Here is a 17,545-nt window from a genome sequence, read left to right as displayed (position 1 = left end):
CTCCTATATACAAGAATATAACTACTATAATACTGCCTCTCTATATACAAGCATTTAACTACTATAATACTACTCCTATATACAAGAATATAAACACTATAATACTGCCCCCTATATACAAGAATATAACTATTAGAATACTGCCCCTATATACAAGAATATAACTACTATAATACTGCCCCTATATACAAGAATATAACTACTATAATACTGCCCCTATATACAAGAATATAACTACTATAATACTGCCTCCTATATACAAGAATATAACTACTATAATACTGCTCCTATATACAAGAATATAACTACTATAATACTACCCCTATATACAAGAATATAACTACTATAATACTGCCCCCTATGTACAAGAATATAACTACTATAATACTGCCCCTATATACAAGAATATAACTACTATAATACTGCCCCTATATACAAGAATAACTACTATAATACTGCCTCCTATATACAAGAATATAACTACTATAATACTGCCCCTATATACAAGAATATAACTACTATAATATTGCCCCCTATATACAAGAATATAACTACTATAATACTGCCCCTATATACAAGAATATAACTACTATAATACTGCCCCTATATACAAGAATATAACTACTATAATATTGCCCCCTATATACAAGAATATAACTACTATAATACTGCCCCTTATATACAAGAATATAACTACTATAATATTGCCCCCTATATACAAGAATATAACTACTATAATACTGCCGCCTATATACAAGAATATAACTACTATAATACTGCCCCCTATATACAAGAATATAACTACTATAATACTGCTCCTATATACAAGAATATAACGACTATAATACTGCCCCTATATACAAGAATATAACTACTATAATACTGCCCCAATATACAAGAATATATCTACTATAATACTGCTCCTATATACATGAATATAACTACTATAATACTGCCCCTATATACAAGAATATAACTACTAGAATACTACCCCTATATACAAGAATATAACTACTATAATACTGCCCCTATATACAAGCATTTAACTACTATAATACTACTCCTATATACAAGAATATAACGACTATAATACTGCCCCTATATACAAGAATATAACTACTATAATACTGCCCCAATATACAAGAATATATCTACTATAATACTGCTCCTATATACATGAATATAACTACTATAATACTGCCCCTATATACAAGAATATAACTACTAGAATACTGCCCCTATATACAAGAATATAACTACTATAATACTGCCCCTATATACAAGAATATAACTACTAGAATACTACCCCTATATACAAGAATATAACTACTATAATACTGCCCCTATATACAAGCATTTAACTACTATAATACTACTCCTATATACAAGAATATAAACACTATAATACTGCCCCCTATATACAAGAATATAACTACTAGAATACTACCCCTATATACAAGAATATAACTACTATAATACTGCCCCTATATACAAGCATTTAACTACTATAATACTACTCCTATATACAAGAATATAACGACTATAATACTGCCCCTATATACAAGAATATAACTACTATAATACTGCCCCAATATACAATATATCTACTATAATACTGCTCCTATATACATGAATATAACTACTATAATACTGCCCCTATATACAAGAATATAACTACTAGAATACTGCCCCTATATACAAGAATATAACTACTATAATACTGCCCCTATATACAAGAATATAACTACTAGAATACTACCCCTATATACAAGAATATAACTACTATAATACTGCCCCTATATACAAGCATTTAACTACTATAATACTACTCCTATATACAAGAATATAAACACTATAATACTGCCCCCTATATACAAGAATATAACTATTAGAATACTGCCCCTATATACAAGAATATAACTACTATAATACTGCCCCCTATATACAAGAATATAACTACTATAATACTGCCCCTATATACAAGAATATAACTACTATAATACTGCCTCCTATATACAAGAATATAACTACTATAATACTGCTCCTATATACAAGAATATAACTACTATAATACTACCCCTATATACAAGAATATAACTACTATAATACTGCCCCCTATGTACAAGAATATAACTACTATAATACTGCCCCTATATACAAGAATATAACTACTATAATACTGCCCCTATATACAAGAATAACTACTATAATACTGCCTCCTATATACAAGAATATAACTACTATAATACTGCTCATATATACAAGAATATAACTACTATAATAATGCCCCAATATACAAGAATATATCTACTATAATACTTCCCCCTATGTACAAGAATATAACTACTATAATACTGCCCCCTATATACAAGAATATAACTACTATAATACTGCCTCCTATATACAAGAATATAACTACTATAATACTGCTCCTATATACAAGAATATAACTACTATAATACTGCCCCCTATATACAAGAATATAACTACTATAATACTGCCCCTATATACAAGAATATAACTACTATAATACTGCCGCCTATATACAAGAATATAACTACTATAATACTGCCCCCTATATACAAGAATATAACTACTATAATACTGCTCCTATATACAAGAATATAACGACTATAATACTGCCCCTATATACAAGAATATAACTACTATAATACTGCCCCAATATACAAGAATATATCTACTATAATACTGCTCCTATATACATGAATATAACTACTATAATACTGCCCCCTATATACAAGAATATAACTACTAAAATACTGCCCCTATATACAAGAATATAACTACTATAATACTGCCCCCTATATACAAGAATATAACTACTATAATACTGCCCCAATATACAAGAATATATCTACTATAATACTTCTCCTATATACATGAATATAACTACTATAATACTGCCCCCTATATACAAGAATATAACTACTATAATACTGCTCCCAATATACAAGAATATAACTACTATAATACTGCTCCTATATACAAGAATATAACTACTATAATATTGCCCCCTATGTACAAGAATATAACTACTATAATACTGCTCCCAATATACAAGAATATAACTACTATAATACTGCTCCTATATACAAGAATATAACTACTATAATACTGCCCCCTATGTACAAGAATATAATTACTATAATACTGCTCCTATATACAAGAATATAACTACTATAATACTGCCCCTATATACAAGAATATAACTACTATAATACTGCCCCTATATACAAGAATATAACTACTATAATACTGCCCCCTATATACAAGAATATAACTACTATAATACTGCCCCCTATATACAAGAATATAACTACTATAATACTGCCCCCTATGTACAAGAATATAACTACTATAATACTGCCCCTATGTACAAGAATATAACTACTATAATACTGCTCCCTATATACAAGAATATAACTACTATAATACTGCCCCTATATACAAGGATATAACTACTATAATACTTCTCCTATATACAAGAATATAACTACTATAATACTGCCCCCTATATACAAGAATATAACTACTATAATACTGCTCCTATATACAAGAATATAACTACTATAATACTGCTCCTATATACAAGAATATAACTACTATAATACTGCCCCTATATACAAGAATATAACTACTATAATACTGCTCCTATATACAAGAATATAACTACTATAATACTGCCCCTATATACAAGAATATAACTACTATAATACTGCCCCTATATACAAGAATATAACTACTATAATACTGCCCCTATATACAAGAATATAACTACTATAATACTGCCCCCTATATACAAGAATATAACTACTATAATACTGCCCCCTATATACAAGAATATAACTACTATAATACTGCCCCCTATGTACAAGAATATAACTACTATAATACTGCCCCTATGTACAAGAATATAACTACTATAATACTGCTCCCTATATACAAGAATATAACTACTATAATACTGCCCCCTATATACAAGAATATAACTACTATAATACTGCCCCTATATACAAGAATATAACTACTATAATACTGCCCCCTATATACAAGAATATAACTACTATAATACTGCCCCCTATATACAAGAATATAACTACTATAATACTGCCCCCTATGTACAAGAATATAACTACTATAATACTGCCCCTATGTACAAGAATATAACTACTATAATACTGCTCCCTATATACAAGAATATAACTACTATAATACTGCCCCCTATATACAAGAATATAACTACTACAATACTTCTCCTATATACAAGAATATAACTACTATAATACCACCCCCTATATACAAGAATATAACTACTATAATACTGCTCCTATATACAAGAATATAACTGCTATAATACCACCCCCTATATACAAGAATATAACTACTATAATACTGCCCCCTATATACAAGAATATAACTACTATAATACTGATCCTATATACAAGAATATAACTGCTATAATACTACCCCCTATGTACAAGAATATAACTACTATAATACTGCCCCTATATACAAGAATATAACTACTATAATACTGCTCCTATATACAAGAATATAACTACTATAATACTGCCCCTATGTACAAGAATATAACTACTATAATACTGCTCCCTATATACAAGAATATAACTACTATAATACTGCCCCCTATATACAAGAATATAACTACTATAATACTTCTCCTATATACAAGAATATAACTACTATAATACTGCCTCCTATATACAAGAATATAACTACTATAATACTGCTCCTATATACAAGAATATAACGACTATAATACTGCCCCTATATACAAGAATATAACTACTATAATACTGCCCCAATATACAAGAATATATCTACTATAATACTGCTCCTATATACATGAATATAACTACTATAATACTGCCCCCTATATACAAGAATATAACTACTAAAATACTGCCCCTATATACAAGAATATAACTACTATAATACTGCCCCTATATACAAGAATATAACTACTATAATACTGCCCCTATATACAAGAATATAACTACTATAATACTGCCCCCTATATACAAGAATATAACTACTATAATACTACCCCTATATACAAGAATATAACTACTATAATAATACCCCTATATACAAGAATATAACTACTAAAATACTGCCCCCTATATACAAGAATATAACTACTATAATACTGCTCCTATATACAAGAATATAACTACTATAATACTGGCCCCTATATACAAGAATATAACTATTATAATACTGCCCCCTATATACAAGAATATAACTACTATAATACTTCTCCTATATACAAGAATATAACTACTATAATACTTCTCCTATATACAAGAATATAACTACTATAATACTGCCCCCTATATACAAGAATATAACTACTATAATACTGCCCCTATATACAAGAATATAACTACTATAATACTGCCCCCTATGTACAAGAATATAACTACTATAATACTGCCCCCTATATACAAGAATAGAACTACTATAATACTGCCCCTATATACAAGAATAGAACTACTATAATACTGCTCCCTATATACAAGAATATAACTACTATAATACTACCTCCTGTATACAAGAATATAACTACTATAATACTGCCCCCTATATACAAGAATATAACTACTATAATACTGACCCTATATACAAGAATATAACTACTATAATACTGCCCCCTATATACAAGAATATAACTACTATAACTCACCAGTAATCTATCTACATTGGTGCGATCTTGTGTGAGACTGTAGAGCTGATGTCTAAAGAACATGGGGGGTAGAGAGTCATTGAAGAGTTTGCGAGGGAAAAGTGCCCAAAGATAGGATACGCCTTCCTGAGGGTTGTCTGTGAAATCTGAGAAGATAAGAAAGTGAAACGCTTCACAGGATAATATCACACATGGAGACGCAACGTCATATATTTCATTATTCATCGCTGCCAAGGAGGAAATCTGACCGTGTTGCCCTCAGCAACCAATCACAGTGCAGCTTCTATTTTTCCCAGAGTTGCTCAAGAAATGAAAGCTGCATGGTGATCGGTTGCTATGGGCAACAAGGCCGGTTTTACAGTTTGATAGTTGCGATAAATGAGACCTATTGTGATTAACAGTCAGTATGTCGGACACTATACAGTAACACTGAGGTGGAAGCCACCAAGTGATCATGGATCTAACAAATATCCCAGCCTGATGTAGAAGACTAGTGCACAGTACATGGGTCCATCATCATGGAATATCAGTAGGGTCGCTGGATACGAACCTTCCTGCGAACTAATGAAGTGCAAATGGAGCTGAAGGCTCTTCATCTGTGGACCACCTACGCACAATAATCTTCAGAATGCAGTAATTTTTTGCTTTGAGGCTTTTATGGTCTCCGGAAGGCCCAACGTGCGCAAATTGTTCCATCGGGAACGTCTACCTCGTCCCACAGTCTCATGTTTTTTTGTTTGTCAGATTACAGATTCGCCTATAGATCGTCATTTGCCGCCACAACCTGGGCTACTCTGTGCTCCAAATCATCTACCCGCGTGGAAATCGGGGAGACCTCTGCAGACTGCTCAGACATGTCTGGATGTTAAGCTCCAGGGCTCTTTGGCGGACTCTCCTCCTTGCCACTTCTATGGCCAGCCTCTTGTAGTCTAGGGCGGGAGAGAATTCCTACTCTAGATTGGAAGGCACTCTGCAGACGGAAAAAGGTCTTGCGGAAGAGGACGGCATCGCCACCATCTTGAGAGGAGATCGCAGGACCGTGGAGCCCGGCCGGAATGGGGATATCTGGCTGCTGCAAAGCACAAAGCGTGCGGTCTGTGAGCCGCCGGAGAGGCGAGATTACCCTATCTAGTGCGGCTACGAGGAGGTTACTGCACAATGAGTGGTTACAGGGCCAGCAAATATCAGGAGCTCTCCTCTCTCCGTCCTCGCACAGCAGCGCCGGAAACCGCAAGTATTTATGGTAATGTTTATGAATGATGGTGGTAGTGGTGTAGAGGACGATGGTGAAGATGAAGATGGGGGTGATTATGGTGAAAATGTATAGTTATAAAAAATCAAGTTGGAATTGATGACAATTAATCATTATGGTCGATCATGGCGGTGGTTGTGGCGCTGCCTCAGATGATGAAGAACCAAGCAGCCAATGAGGTTATAATACAGGGAGGACAATGCGTGTGACAGGAGGTGGAGATGATACGATGGTCAGGTCTTCATACTGGAGGTGTGGACATAGAAGAGAGCAGTGAGATGTTACTACTGACCGGCTAGAAGGACCACTCAGGGTGGACAAATGGAAAGTCTGAGCTTGGCATCAGATGGTCAGGTGAAACTTTTTCGGACATTCAGGGAGGACAAGGCTGAGGGTATGTTCACACTGCCCATTTTCAGCTTTTTTTTCGGGCCATAATCGCCCTGAAAAACGGCTGAAAATACGGGGGGGCTGAACGCCTCGAAACATCTGCACAGTGATTTAATGGGGGAAAAAACGGCATTTCGTTCCCACGGGCGGTTTTTTGTTACGCGCCGTTTGTAAACAACTCACCGTAAAAAAGAAGTGCGTTTCACTTCTTGACCCGTTTTTGGAGCCGTTTTTTCATTGGGTCAAAAGAAAAACAGCTCCAAAAACGTACGTAAAAAAACGCATCAATAAACGCTCGATGTTTACATAACGGCTGAAATTCAGAGATTGTTTTTCCTTGAAACCAGCTCCGTATTTTACAGCCATAGTGTGTGAACATACCCTAAGGGTTGGCTTGAGGTGGAGTAGTTGGTTTGATCCAACCTTGGCATGAAAGATGGATCCATGGTCTTATTTTCTGCCAATCAATTCCACCATAAAAGGGGTGTTTGCGCACATCTCAGCGCACATCTCCGCGCCCCCCCAGAGGCCTGTGCCGCTCTTTCCACAGAAACCATCAGGATGTCTTTTGCCTCTTTAATGAGGTCTTCAGGGTAGTTGGGCTCATCCCACAGGACTAGCTGTATAAATTCATGGTTCGTTTCATCCCCACAGAATGGATATGCTTTAATTAGAACCTGAAAAAGGATCAGTCGAAACGCCCACCATCGATGGACGAGCCATAGGGGTCACTGTTTAGCATTTCTGGTGCCATGTAATAAAGTGTTCCACCAAATCCAAAGATAGTTTTGGTGCCAAAGACGTTCTCTGCAGCCAACCCAAAGTCATAATGCCCTGGCGGTCAATGGGGACATTATCAGTTTTTAGGTCCCGGTGGATCACCCCCAGTTCTTGTAGGTGCTGGATGTCATAGATCATTTCTGCAGTACAAAGAACTGTTGTCCTCACGTCCATAGGGCCAGTAGTCTCCAGGATTTCCTCCAGGTTGCAACCAGTGATGTGCTCCATGACATGGAAGCCATGAGTTCCTATCTGGAATCCGGCGTAAGCATGGCAGAGGTATGGGTTCCCAGATGTCCGCTGCAGCTTTCTCTTCTCCCTTAGCATGGTCGCCACCTTTGTGTTAAAAATGGCTTTCACAACTAGACAACTGGAATGATTGAGCCTTTCGCTTGCCTATAAGTGACTCGGCATCTTCCTTTATAAGATAAGCCCCCTCTCCCCCTCCCCCGTTGTCGATATCTACCTTAATGACTCACAGATCTCATCTCTAGGTTGTTTATGTTGAAAATATCTACATATGTTTCTGATTAACTATTGTACTGCTTATATTTGGACCTTCCTAATGTGATGTCCGATTATGTACTGGATATGTAGATGTACAATACCAATGCTGATTTGTGTCTTCCCTCCCTCTCCGCTCCCTTTCCCCCTTCTTGTTATACTTAAAATTTGTTGAAACCAAATAAAAACATTTACAAAAAAAAAAGAAAATGGCTTTCACAGCCACGTTTTTGTTTTTAAGGGTCGTCAAGACGACTGTTCCGAATGCCTCTTGACCAAGGTCCTAGTGGAAATGTAACCGTGATAGTCCGAGGGGTACGATGACACTGGATATAATCAGTAGGAGGCTCCTAGTGGGCATCGGTACATTTGTCCTACAGCGCCGGATAGTCAGCGGTACAGTCAGTGCCCAGGAACCAGGTGTTGAGTGGTGCCCTCAGCCATTGATCTCAGGTGCGAATTAGTAAAACCAGGGTTCGGCACACGGTAGTTTGTGGCACACTGAGGGTATGTTCACACGGCCGAAAAATCGGGAGCAGAACGCCTACAAACATCTGCCCATTGATTTCAATGGGAAACACAGCGTTCTGTTCCGACTTGGCGTTATTTTACACCTCATTTTAAAAAAACAGCACGTAAAAACACGCCCCGTAAAAAGTAGTGCATGTCGCTTCCTGAGCTATTTTTGGAGCCGTTTTTCATTGACTCAAAAGAAAAACAGCTCCAAAAACGGCCCTTGAAAACAGCTCCGTATTTTCAGCCGTTTTTTGTTCAGCGTGTGAACATACCCTTAGTATTAAATTCAGTGACTTCAAGTATCACTTCTATTTAGTTGCGGCCAGGGGGAACTTCAGGGATCACTGAGGCGGGGGCCCTCATTTATGCCAGTGGGTGCCCTCACAAGACAGTCCCGTTAAGGAAGGGCAACTATAGGGTCCCGTAAAGAGTTAAATTAACTTGCTCTTGGAGATACTAATTGGCTACGAAACACTGACAGACGGGGAACCAGCTAGATTAACATCCAGTAGTGGGTGGGTGCTGTCAGTGCCCACCTGTTTAACCCTTATAGATGCCCTGGTTCTGTTTATGACAGGGGTGTTGTAATTGAGAAGTGCTCAGTGTCTTCTGCTCGTGTCATTACCTGGATATGGAGATGGATAAACATTTACATCAGACTTCAGATTATCCTCCTTTGGTTTCTTTACTTTAAACGGGTCACATATCTGCTTGCGTTTGCGGTCCATGAAAGGGAAGGGGGCCGGGGTAATGGTGGGAGATGTCCGACTTCCTGCACAGAAAAATAATGTGATGAAACTCTGAAAGGGATCAGTATATTCCAAAATGTATATTACAATAATGACTCATTCTCAAGTGTCTGCGTCGTCCTATTCAGCCAGTCGTGAGTTATATCTGTTTCTGGGAAAGCTGGGTAACAACAAATATGGCTGCCATTACAGTCCCTACAGCTTTACAAGAGTCCTGAATGGCACATAGTGCCATACCATCCCAATCCAGCCTTTAGTGCCCATATAATAGTGCCTGCCGTAGTTGTGGCTACATAATAGTTCTAGTCACGGTACCCACCCCAGTGTAACACTATCGTACACTATAAATAGCGAAGGCAGAAGAATCGGTTAATAATGGTATGAGACCCATCGCTATCGTGCTCTACCACCCCCATCATTGTACTCGGAGTTCATGTGTCATCTGTATATAAACGTGGCGACTCCACCTGCAATAATCACAGTGATAAACATCAAAACACAAATTAACATATGACACATAGTACAAAAAGGTGGAACATGGCAGAAGTCTCAGTAATACACCATGTGTGGCTGTCACAGAGGGCATCTCTCGCTGGCATGCTGACATGGGGCATCTGTGGTTGGAACACTGACAAAAGGGCATCTGTGGTTGGCAAGCTTATAAGGGGGCATCTGTGGTTGGCAAGCTTATAAGGGGGCATCTGTGGTTGGCAGGCTGACACGGGACATCAGTGCTTGGCAGGCTGAGGTGGGAGCATCTGTTGGCAGGGTGACACGGTGGCTTCTGTGGTTGGCAGGCTGACACACCGGACATCAGTGGTTGGCAGGCTGACACAGCGGACATCAGTGGTTGGCAGGCTGACACAGCGGACATCAGTGGTTGGCAGGCTGACACAGCGGACATCAGTGGTTGGCAGGCTGACACAGCGGACATCAGTGGTTGGCAGGCTGACACAGCGGACATCAGTGGTTGGCAGGCTGACACAGCGGACATCAGTGGTTGGCAGGGTGACACGTGGCTTCTGTGGTTGGCAGGCTGACACAGCGGACATCAGTGGTTGGCAGGCTGACACAGCGGACATCAGTGGTTGGCAGGCTGACACAGCGGACATCAGTGGTTGGCAGGCTGACACAGCGGACATCAGTGGTTGGCAGGCTGACACAGCGGACATCAGTGGTTGGCAGGCTGACACAGCGGACATCAGTGGTTGGCAGGGTGACACGTGGCTTCTGTGGTTGGCAGGCTGACACAGCGGACATCAGTGGTTGGCAGGGTGACACAGCGGACATCAGTGGTTGGCAGGGTGACACGTGGCTTCTGTGGTTGGCAGGCTGAGGAGGGAGCATCTGTTGGCAGGGTGACACAGGGGCTTCTCTGGTTGGAAGGCTGACACAGGGCATTCGTGATTGGCAGGCTGCAGTGGGTGTATCTGTGGTTGGCACGCTGTCATAAGTAATCCGTAGTCTGCCACATAAATCACTGTGAATGTCCCTCTTCAGAAGGGGAGGTCGTTTCTATTTCTGATTTTCCAATGTTATAAATCTGTAGCTAAACTTCCGTTTCTAGTAGTTGTCAGTCTGGCTGTGTTTGTAGTTGGGGACTGTAAAACCAGTAACTACAGACGTGTCATATACATACCAGTCTATACGTGTCGCACACACAGCTGTAGACACAGCCAGAGACAACCCAGCGTCTCCTAAATCACAGAGCCAGCGTTATCCGGCGGCCATTTTCCCGGAGACCAAGATACGAATGAAAAGTACTCAGCGTACAGCGCACACTAGAGGAGACATAACTGTAACACAAGGCTTCCTCTAGTGTAGCAAACGTTATCAATGTAGATGACAAATACGGGTGGCGAAAGGTTCAAAACTTCCGGCGCTTTGTTTAAACGTCATCATTACCCTTAAAGGGATAAACAAGAAATATGGATGACACTGTGCATACAGACGGAGACAGAGGAGGTGAGGATTTGCAGTAATTCACAATGTAGGCATGCAATATTAATATTGACTCATACTTAGTGAAGCTGGCCTACATGCTGGGAGTTGTAGTTAAAGAAAAGCTGTGGTTCTGTACTACTCGTATTATCCTCAGGCATTGCAATTTTCCATTAGGATACTATATTTCGGATTCGCTCCCTTTGCTAGTGGGGGTGGTTACGATAATAAACTTGTGGAGTTTTAGGTGACCTGGGACTCCCCGTCAAGCAGCGTGGTCAGACGTTCAGTGACAGCGGTATAAGCAGTCTATCCACACAATATGGGCCGTGTGTGACCACGGTTACGCTGCCAAGGGGGGCATCGCTGACGGTCACACTGACCTGATGGACTTTGGTGACATTCACACTACCATGGGGGCGTTAATAGTTGTCACACTGTTATGGTGTCATCGATGGTGGTCACGCTGCCACTGGGGCGTCGATGGTGGTCACGCCGCCACTGGGGCACCGATGGTCGTCACGGGGGCATCGATGGTGATCACGCTGCCACTGGGGCGTGCATGGTGGTCACGCTGCCATGGGGGTGTCGGTGTCACGCTGCCACGGGTGCATCGGTAGTAGTTGCACTCAGGTGGCGTCTGTTGCATTCTCTCTTATTCAGAAACTTTGTGACCACCCAGAGAGGAGCAAGTAAAAAATTTGCCAGCGCCCAATATGCACAATTGGGCGGCAGTTCCTACTTTCGATTTACAAATGTTGGAGAGTGATCGTCTGCGGGTCTATAATTGATGGCAGAAGTAACACAAATATGCAATTTGTTCTTTAAATGACCCTCACGCAAAAGCCTCGTTTGCCAGGTACCCCACCCCTCGTCAGGCGTCCTGTTGCCCCATAGACTTGTATATTATCCTATATTGTCTCATATTCTGCATTTCAGCGAGACCCCCTAAAAGAGGCCTTGACCAGGACACTTCTGATTCCTCCCGGTTGAAGAACCCTCACGTATCCTCTCCTTCTTTAAAAACACATCCCTCCTTCCACCAGGGCTCGTTTCCATTCTACAGGCTCCCCTTGGAACTGGGTTCTTTCTCTCTGGATGACAAGCGATGTTACCATGGTGATGCCCGACGCCTACGCTATCTTAGTGCCCCTACAGGAATGGATAAGGGAGAGGCTTCCCTTGGATGGGACCTGATGAACGGATTTGAGGATCGCTATGTGCCACGTAACGAAGACGAGATAGAGGGTCTGCTGCATATTTTAACATGGGTGAAAGAGAACATCGGACTTCTGCAGGAAAATGGAAGTTCTAATAGCAACAGGTGTGAAACAATAGAGGAGGTGTGTGTGTGTGTGTGTGTGTGTGTGTGTGTGTGTGTGTGTGTGTGTGTGTGTGTGTGTGTGTGTAAGTAGTGAGTTCGGCTATGTTGACACGTAGCGGAATTGCTGTGGATTCTTTATCCAGATTTGCGGGCGAAATACCGAAGCCGTAAAGTGGATGAGATTTAAAAAAAATAAATGGACATGTGGTGCGGTTTTTAAAATCTGCAACATGTCGATTTCTGTTGCGGATTTCACTACTGTCAATGAATGGGGTAAAATCCTGGCCAGTGTTTTTGGGTGGAAAGGGTGCCAACCCTAGTTGTTCCACCTGGATTTTTTTTCCCCCTTATCATGGTGGCAGAGCGATGTGTTTGAAGAAAAAGCCTCCAAATTCACGTCCAGAACATCAATGGGGTCTTAGAGAGGAATATTATAGGCCTCATGTATCAAAACTGTCTGAGGGGGGAAGAAATTACCTTGTTGCCTATAGGAACCCTACCGTTTCTTTGTCTAATTTTTTTTCACTGCTATTTAGAAAAATAAAACTGAACTCTGATTGGGTCTTCTGAGCAACATGGATATAAGATAGGAAAGGAAGGGGGATCAATAATCCTAAGAGACGTTAAAGAAATGTTGTATTTGCATGTGAGAATAATTCTGCGTTACAGACGCAGCGGGCGGCCCCTCTTCCCACCAGCCAGTAAAATGATGGATTAAATCTCTCTACATTTTTTTCCATTATTTTAACGTCTGCACTGACTGGGAGTGAACTAGAGAAGAAACCCGGCAGGATAGATGCCAAACATCTGCCCATTGATTTCAATGGGAAAAACGGCGTTTCGTTCCGACGCGACATGTCGCTTCTTGAGCCGTTTTTCATGGTGTCAATAGAAAAACCGCTCCAAAAACAGCCGTAAAAAAAACGCTCGATGCTTAAAAAAATGGCTAAAATCAGAAGCTGTTTTCCCTTTAAAACAGCTTCGTATTTTACAGCTGTTTCTTGTGTGAACATAGCCTTAGGCTGCATTGTTGACCTTTTTTTTTTTTTTCCTGAGTTCCAAAAAGATAATTTTAGGTAATTGTCCAGACAGGGAGTCTGATGTGAGGATTGCAAAAGGTCCCTAATAACATTTTTTTTCTCCTCTCTCCAGACCCGTGGACCGAGACTTTGTCACCTGGCGAGGTCACCTAACTAAGATTCTGTGCACCCCGTTTGAAACCCAAGAAGGCTGGATCCTGGCGGTCACCCTGTTTAAGGGCACCCTGTATATCAGCGAGAGGGAGACGGCAACAACTTACAAGAAGAGGAAAGAGCGGACTAAGGACCAGGAGAAGCTCATGTACTCCGGATACAAGTTTGAGAGCTACATGTGTGCAGGTTTGTCTGCGCCTCTCCATGATCTCCTCCACGGTCTTTGCCGATGTGAACCATCCAGTCTACTCTGGATCAGATATATACAGAGAGTAACCATTTAGGGGGCACATGTAAATAATTACCCCCCTTGTTGCCACGGTCCCTGAGATTAGCACCCCATAGATCAGACCCCATATTTTATATTTTTAAAAAATCGGTTCCTATAACCCATGACGGCCCTTGTAGTTCTGAAAGATGGAGTCTATGCTTTCTCTATAACCTCTTTCACCATCTGTCCTCCTTCTACTCAGATTCTCCTGATGGCTGCCCTTGCCCATCTGAAGTTGTGAACACCAATGAAGGATTTTGCAGCGTCCTGCTGGGCCGCCTGGCATCCCACTCTTTCTTGGTTTCTGGGGAGGTGGACTGCAAAGACCCGAACAGTTCTAATCCTTCTCCTCCAACCTGCTACGTAGAGCTGAAGACCAGTGCCCAGATAAGAAACCAACACCAAGAGCGCAGCTTCCACAGGTGCCCGGCATAGCTAATATTATATACTTACCCAGTCACTATATGGAAGACGAACGTCTTCTCTTTCCCACTAGGTATAAACTCCTGAAGTGGTGGTGCCAGTCCTTCCTGCTCGGGATTCCTCTCATCGTCGCCGGCTTTCGGAATCCACAAGGAAGAATCGTATCTCTGGAGAAGTTCAAAACGTCAGAAATCCCTCACTTGGTCCGGGTAAGATGAAGGGTTGAAGCCGTCCGTTGGTCTGTTGGTTTTCACCTTTATATTATACAATGTATTGATCCTTTGTGCAGGGAGACAAGCAGAGCTGGGATCCGGCCGTGTGTATGAACTTCTGTAACGCCTTCCTCAATTATATCAAGAAAGTGGTGACCACAGACGACCCCAGGTAAGAAGCCTACAGCAAGGGCCGTCCTGCCAATCTTGTCTTGATATTTAGGCCCTGTTCACACAGGAAACCGCGTCAAAAACATCCAAGAATGCCTCCCATTGTTTTCAATGGGAGACGGAGGCGTTTTCTATTCCCGAGAGCATAAAAAAATGCTTGCGGGAAAAAGCGCCATGCCCTTCAGGCGTTTCAGTCTCTGACCTCCCATTGACACCAATGGGAGGCAGAGAAAGTGGTTTTGCGCTGCATTTTTTTTTGTCCGCGACGCTCATTGACCACTGCCGAAAGAGGTAGCAAAAAACGCGGCAGGTCAAAATCTGATCCGAAATAGACTGAACGTAATGTAAATAATCAAAATCAGATTTTTCCGCCTGCAAAAAAAAAACTGTGTGAACAGGGCCGAAGACTTATCATATTTTAGTTAAGTCACCTAACGCGAAAGAGTAAAGTGGAGGGTCACCTTTAAACATCTTCTGAGGAGTCAAATGTCTTTGGTGGGGGTATCGGCTTATGGGCCCCCGTCAGTGACCTCTTCTGACGTGTCTCATTGGGTGTAGAAAAATGCATCGCACCTGACCTTAAATAGGCTCTGTCACCAGATTTTGCAACCCCTATCTCCTATTGCAGCAGATCGGCGCTGCAATGTAGATTACAGTAAAGTTTTTATTTTTAAAAAACGAGCATTTTTGGCCAAGTTATGACCATTTTTGTATTTATGCAAATGAGGCTTGCAAAAGTCCAAGTGGGCGTGTTTAAAGTAAAAGTCCAACTGGGCGTGTATTATGTGCGGACATCGGGGCGTGTTTACTTCTTTTACTATCTGGGCGTTCTGACGAGAAGTATCATCCACTTCTCTTCGTTACCACCCAGCTTCTGGCAGTGCAGACACAGCGTGTTCTCGAGAGATCACGCTGTGACGTCACTTCCTGCCCCAGGTCCTGCATCGTGTCGGACGAGCGAGGACACATCGGCACCAGAGGCTACAGTTGATTCTGCAGCAGCATCGGCGTTTGCAGGTAAGTCGATGTAGCTACTTACCTGCAAACGCTGATGCTTCTGCAGAATCAACTGTAGCCTCTGGTGCCGACACGATGCAGGACCTGTGAGTGACGTCACAGATCTGCACTGCCAGAAGCTGGGCGTTCTGAAGAGAAGTGGATGATGCTGATTCGTCAGCATCATACACTCCCATTCACAACGCCCAGCTAGTAAAAGAAGTAAAAACGCCCCGATGTACGCACATAATACACGCCCAGTTGTACTTTTACTTTAAACACGCCCACTTGGACTTTTACTGTAAACACGCCCAGTTGGACTTTTGCAAGCCTCATTTGCATAAATACAAAAATGGTCATAACTTGGCCAAAAATGCTCGTTTAAAAAAAATAAAAACGTTACTCTTATCTCCATTGCAGCGCCGATCTGCTGCAATAGCAGATAGGGGTTGCAAAATCTGGTGACAGAGCCTCTTTAATTCATTATAGAAAGTTAGCGTAACTGTAAGGGGTGTGTCTGTCAGCATTGCGCTAACAGATTCTAAGTGGCATGTAACAAAATATTGAATACAGCTCTGCATGTGACTGGAGTATAACCAAGTTACTCAACATTCTATTTAGAGTTATAAAGTAAAATGTCAAAGTCTCTGTGGGGATTTCTTACACCAGCGTTCATATATTTCCAGCTGCTCCTTCGCAGCAGCCAGAGGAGTTCATTGCTCATCTTGGCGACTTGTTTTTTTGGTCTCTGAGCTTGTTGCTGCTGTTGCGCCATTATCACAATGACCTTTTCTTTCCAGGGTGGTCTACGTGTTCTCCTGGGAGCCGGGTCAAGACATCACTTTTACTATGGAAGCAGAATCCGATAAGTTGGTCATCCCTGACTGGTACGTGCAGGCGTTATCGCAGTGACCGCAGGCTACGTGATCTGGTGTCTTCAAAATAAACCGGATTCCTACAGAGCAAGAAGACCCCCAAACCTTTGCTGGTGGCTGAGCGACTGGTCTTCTGACTGATGGATTCACAAACCTGAGGCTGGTCCTCGATTTTACTGAATTGTAGCTAAATGTCATTAAATGAAGATAATTGACATCA

The 17,545-nt window shown here is 41.1% G+C and overlaps 2 protein-coding genes across 3 annotated transcripts in view; one reads left to right on the top strand and one right to left on the bottom strand.

Annotated features, from left to right (window-relative positions):
* WHR1 (winged helix repair factor 1) overlaps nucleotides 1-11,685 on the bottom strand; it is a 14,652-nt gene extending 2,967 nt beyond the window's left edge. The window contains exons 1-3 of the mRNA XM_075836419.1: nucleotides 11,559-11,685; nucleotides 9,796-9,942; nucleotides 5,729-5,874 (exon numbers count right to left, since the gene is read on the bottom strand). Of these exons, the coding sequence (XP_075692534.1) occupies nucleotides 5,729-5,874; nucleotides 9,796-9,898 (249 nt within the window). The 5' untranslated portion in view covers nucleotides 9,899-9,942; nucleotides 11,559-11,685. The remainder of the gene's footprint in view (nucleotides 1-5,728; nucleotides 5,875-9,795; nucleotides 9,943-11,558) is intronic.
* A 42-nt stretch (nucleotides 11,686-11,727) lies between these two features.
* DXO (decapping exoribonuclease) lies at nucleotides 11,728-17,545 on the top strand. Of its 2 annotated transcripts, none has more exons than XM_075836418.1 (7): nucleotides 11,728-11,884; nucleotides 12,907-13,184; nucleotides 14,337-14,563; nucleotides 14,851-15,070; nucleotides 15,145-15,280; nucleotides 15,361-15,455; nucleotides 17,251-17,545. In XM_075836418.1, exons 1-7 carry the CDS (start codon nucleotides 11,852-11,854, stop codon nucleotides 17,360-17,362), a joined length of 1,101 nt encoding a protein of 366 aa, XP_075692533.1. In that variant the 5' UTR covers nucleotides 11,728-11,851; the 3' UTR covers nucleotides 17,363-17,545. The 2 variants fall into 2 exon arrangements, with proteins under 2 accessions (XP_075692533.1, XP_075692532.1); XM_075836417.1 differs by having other exon boundaries at nucleotides 11,731-11,884; nucleotides 12,800-13,184.

Source organism: Rhinoderma darwinii, chromosome 8 (genome assembly GCF_050947455.1).
Source record: "Rhinoderma darwinii isolate aRhiDar2 chromosome 8, aRhiDar2.hap1, whole genome shotgun sequence".
NCBI lineage: Eukaryota > Metazoa > Chordata > Amphibia > Anura > Rhinodermatidae > Rhinoderma > Rhinoderma darwinii.
The sequence above is the reverse complement of the archived record's forward strand: the minus strand, read 5'-3'. Positions and strand labels throughout refer to the sequence as shown.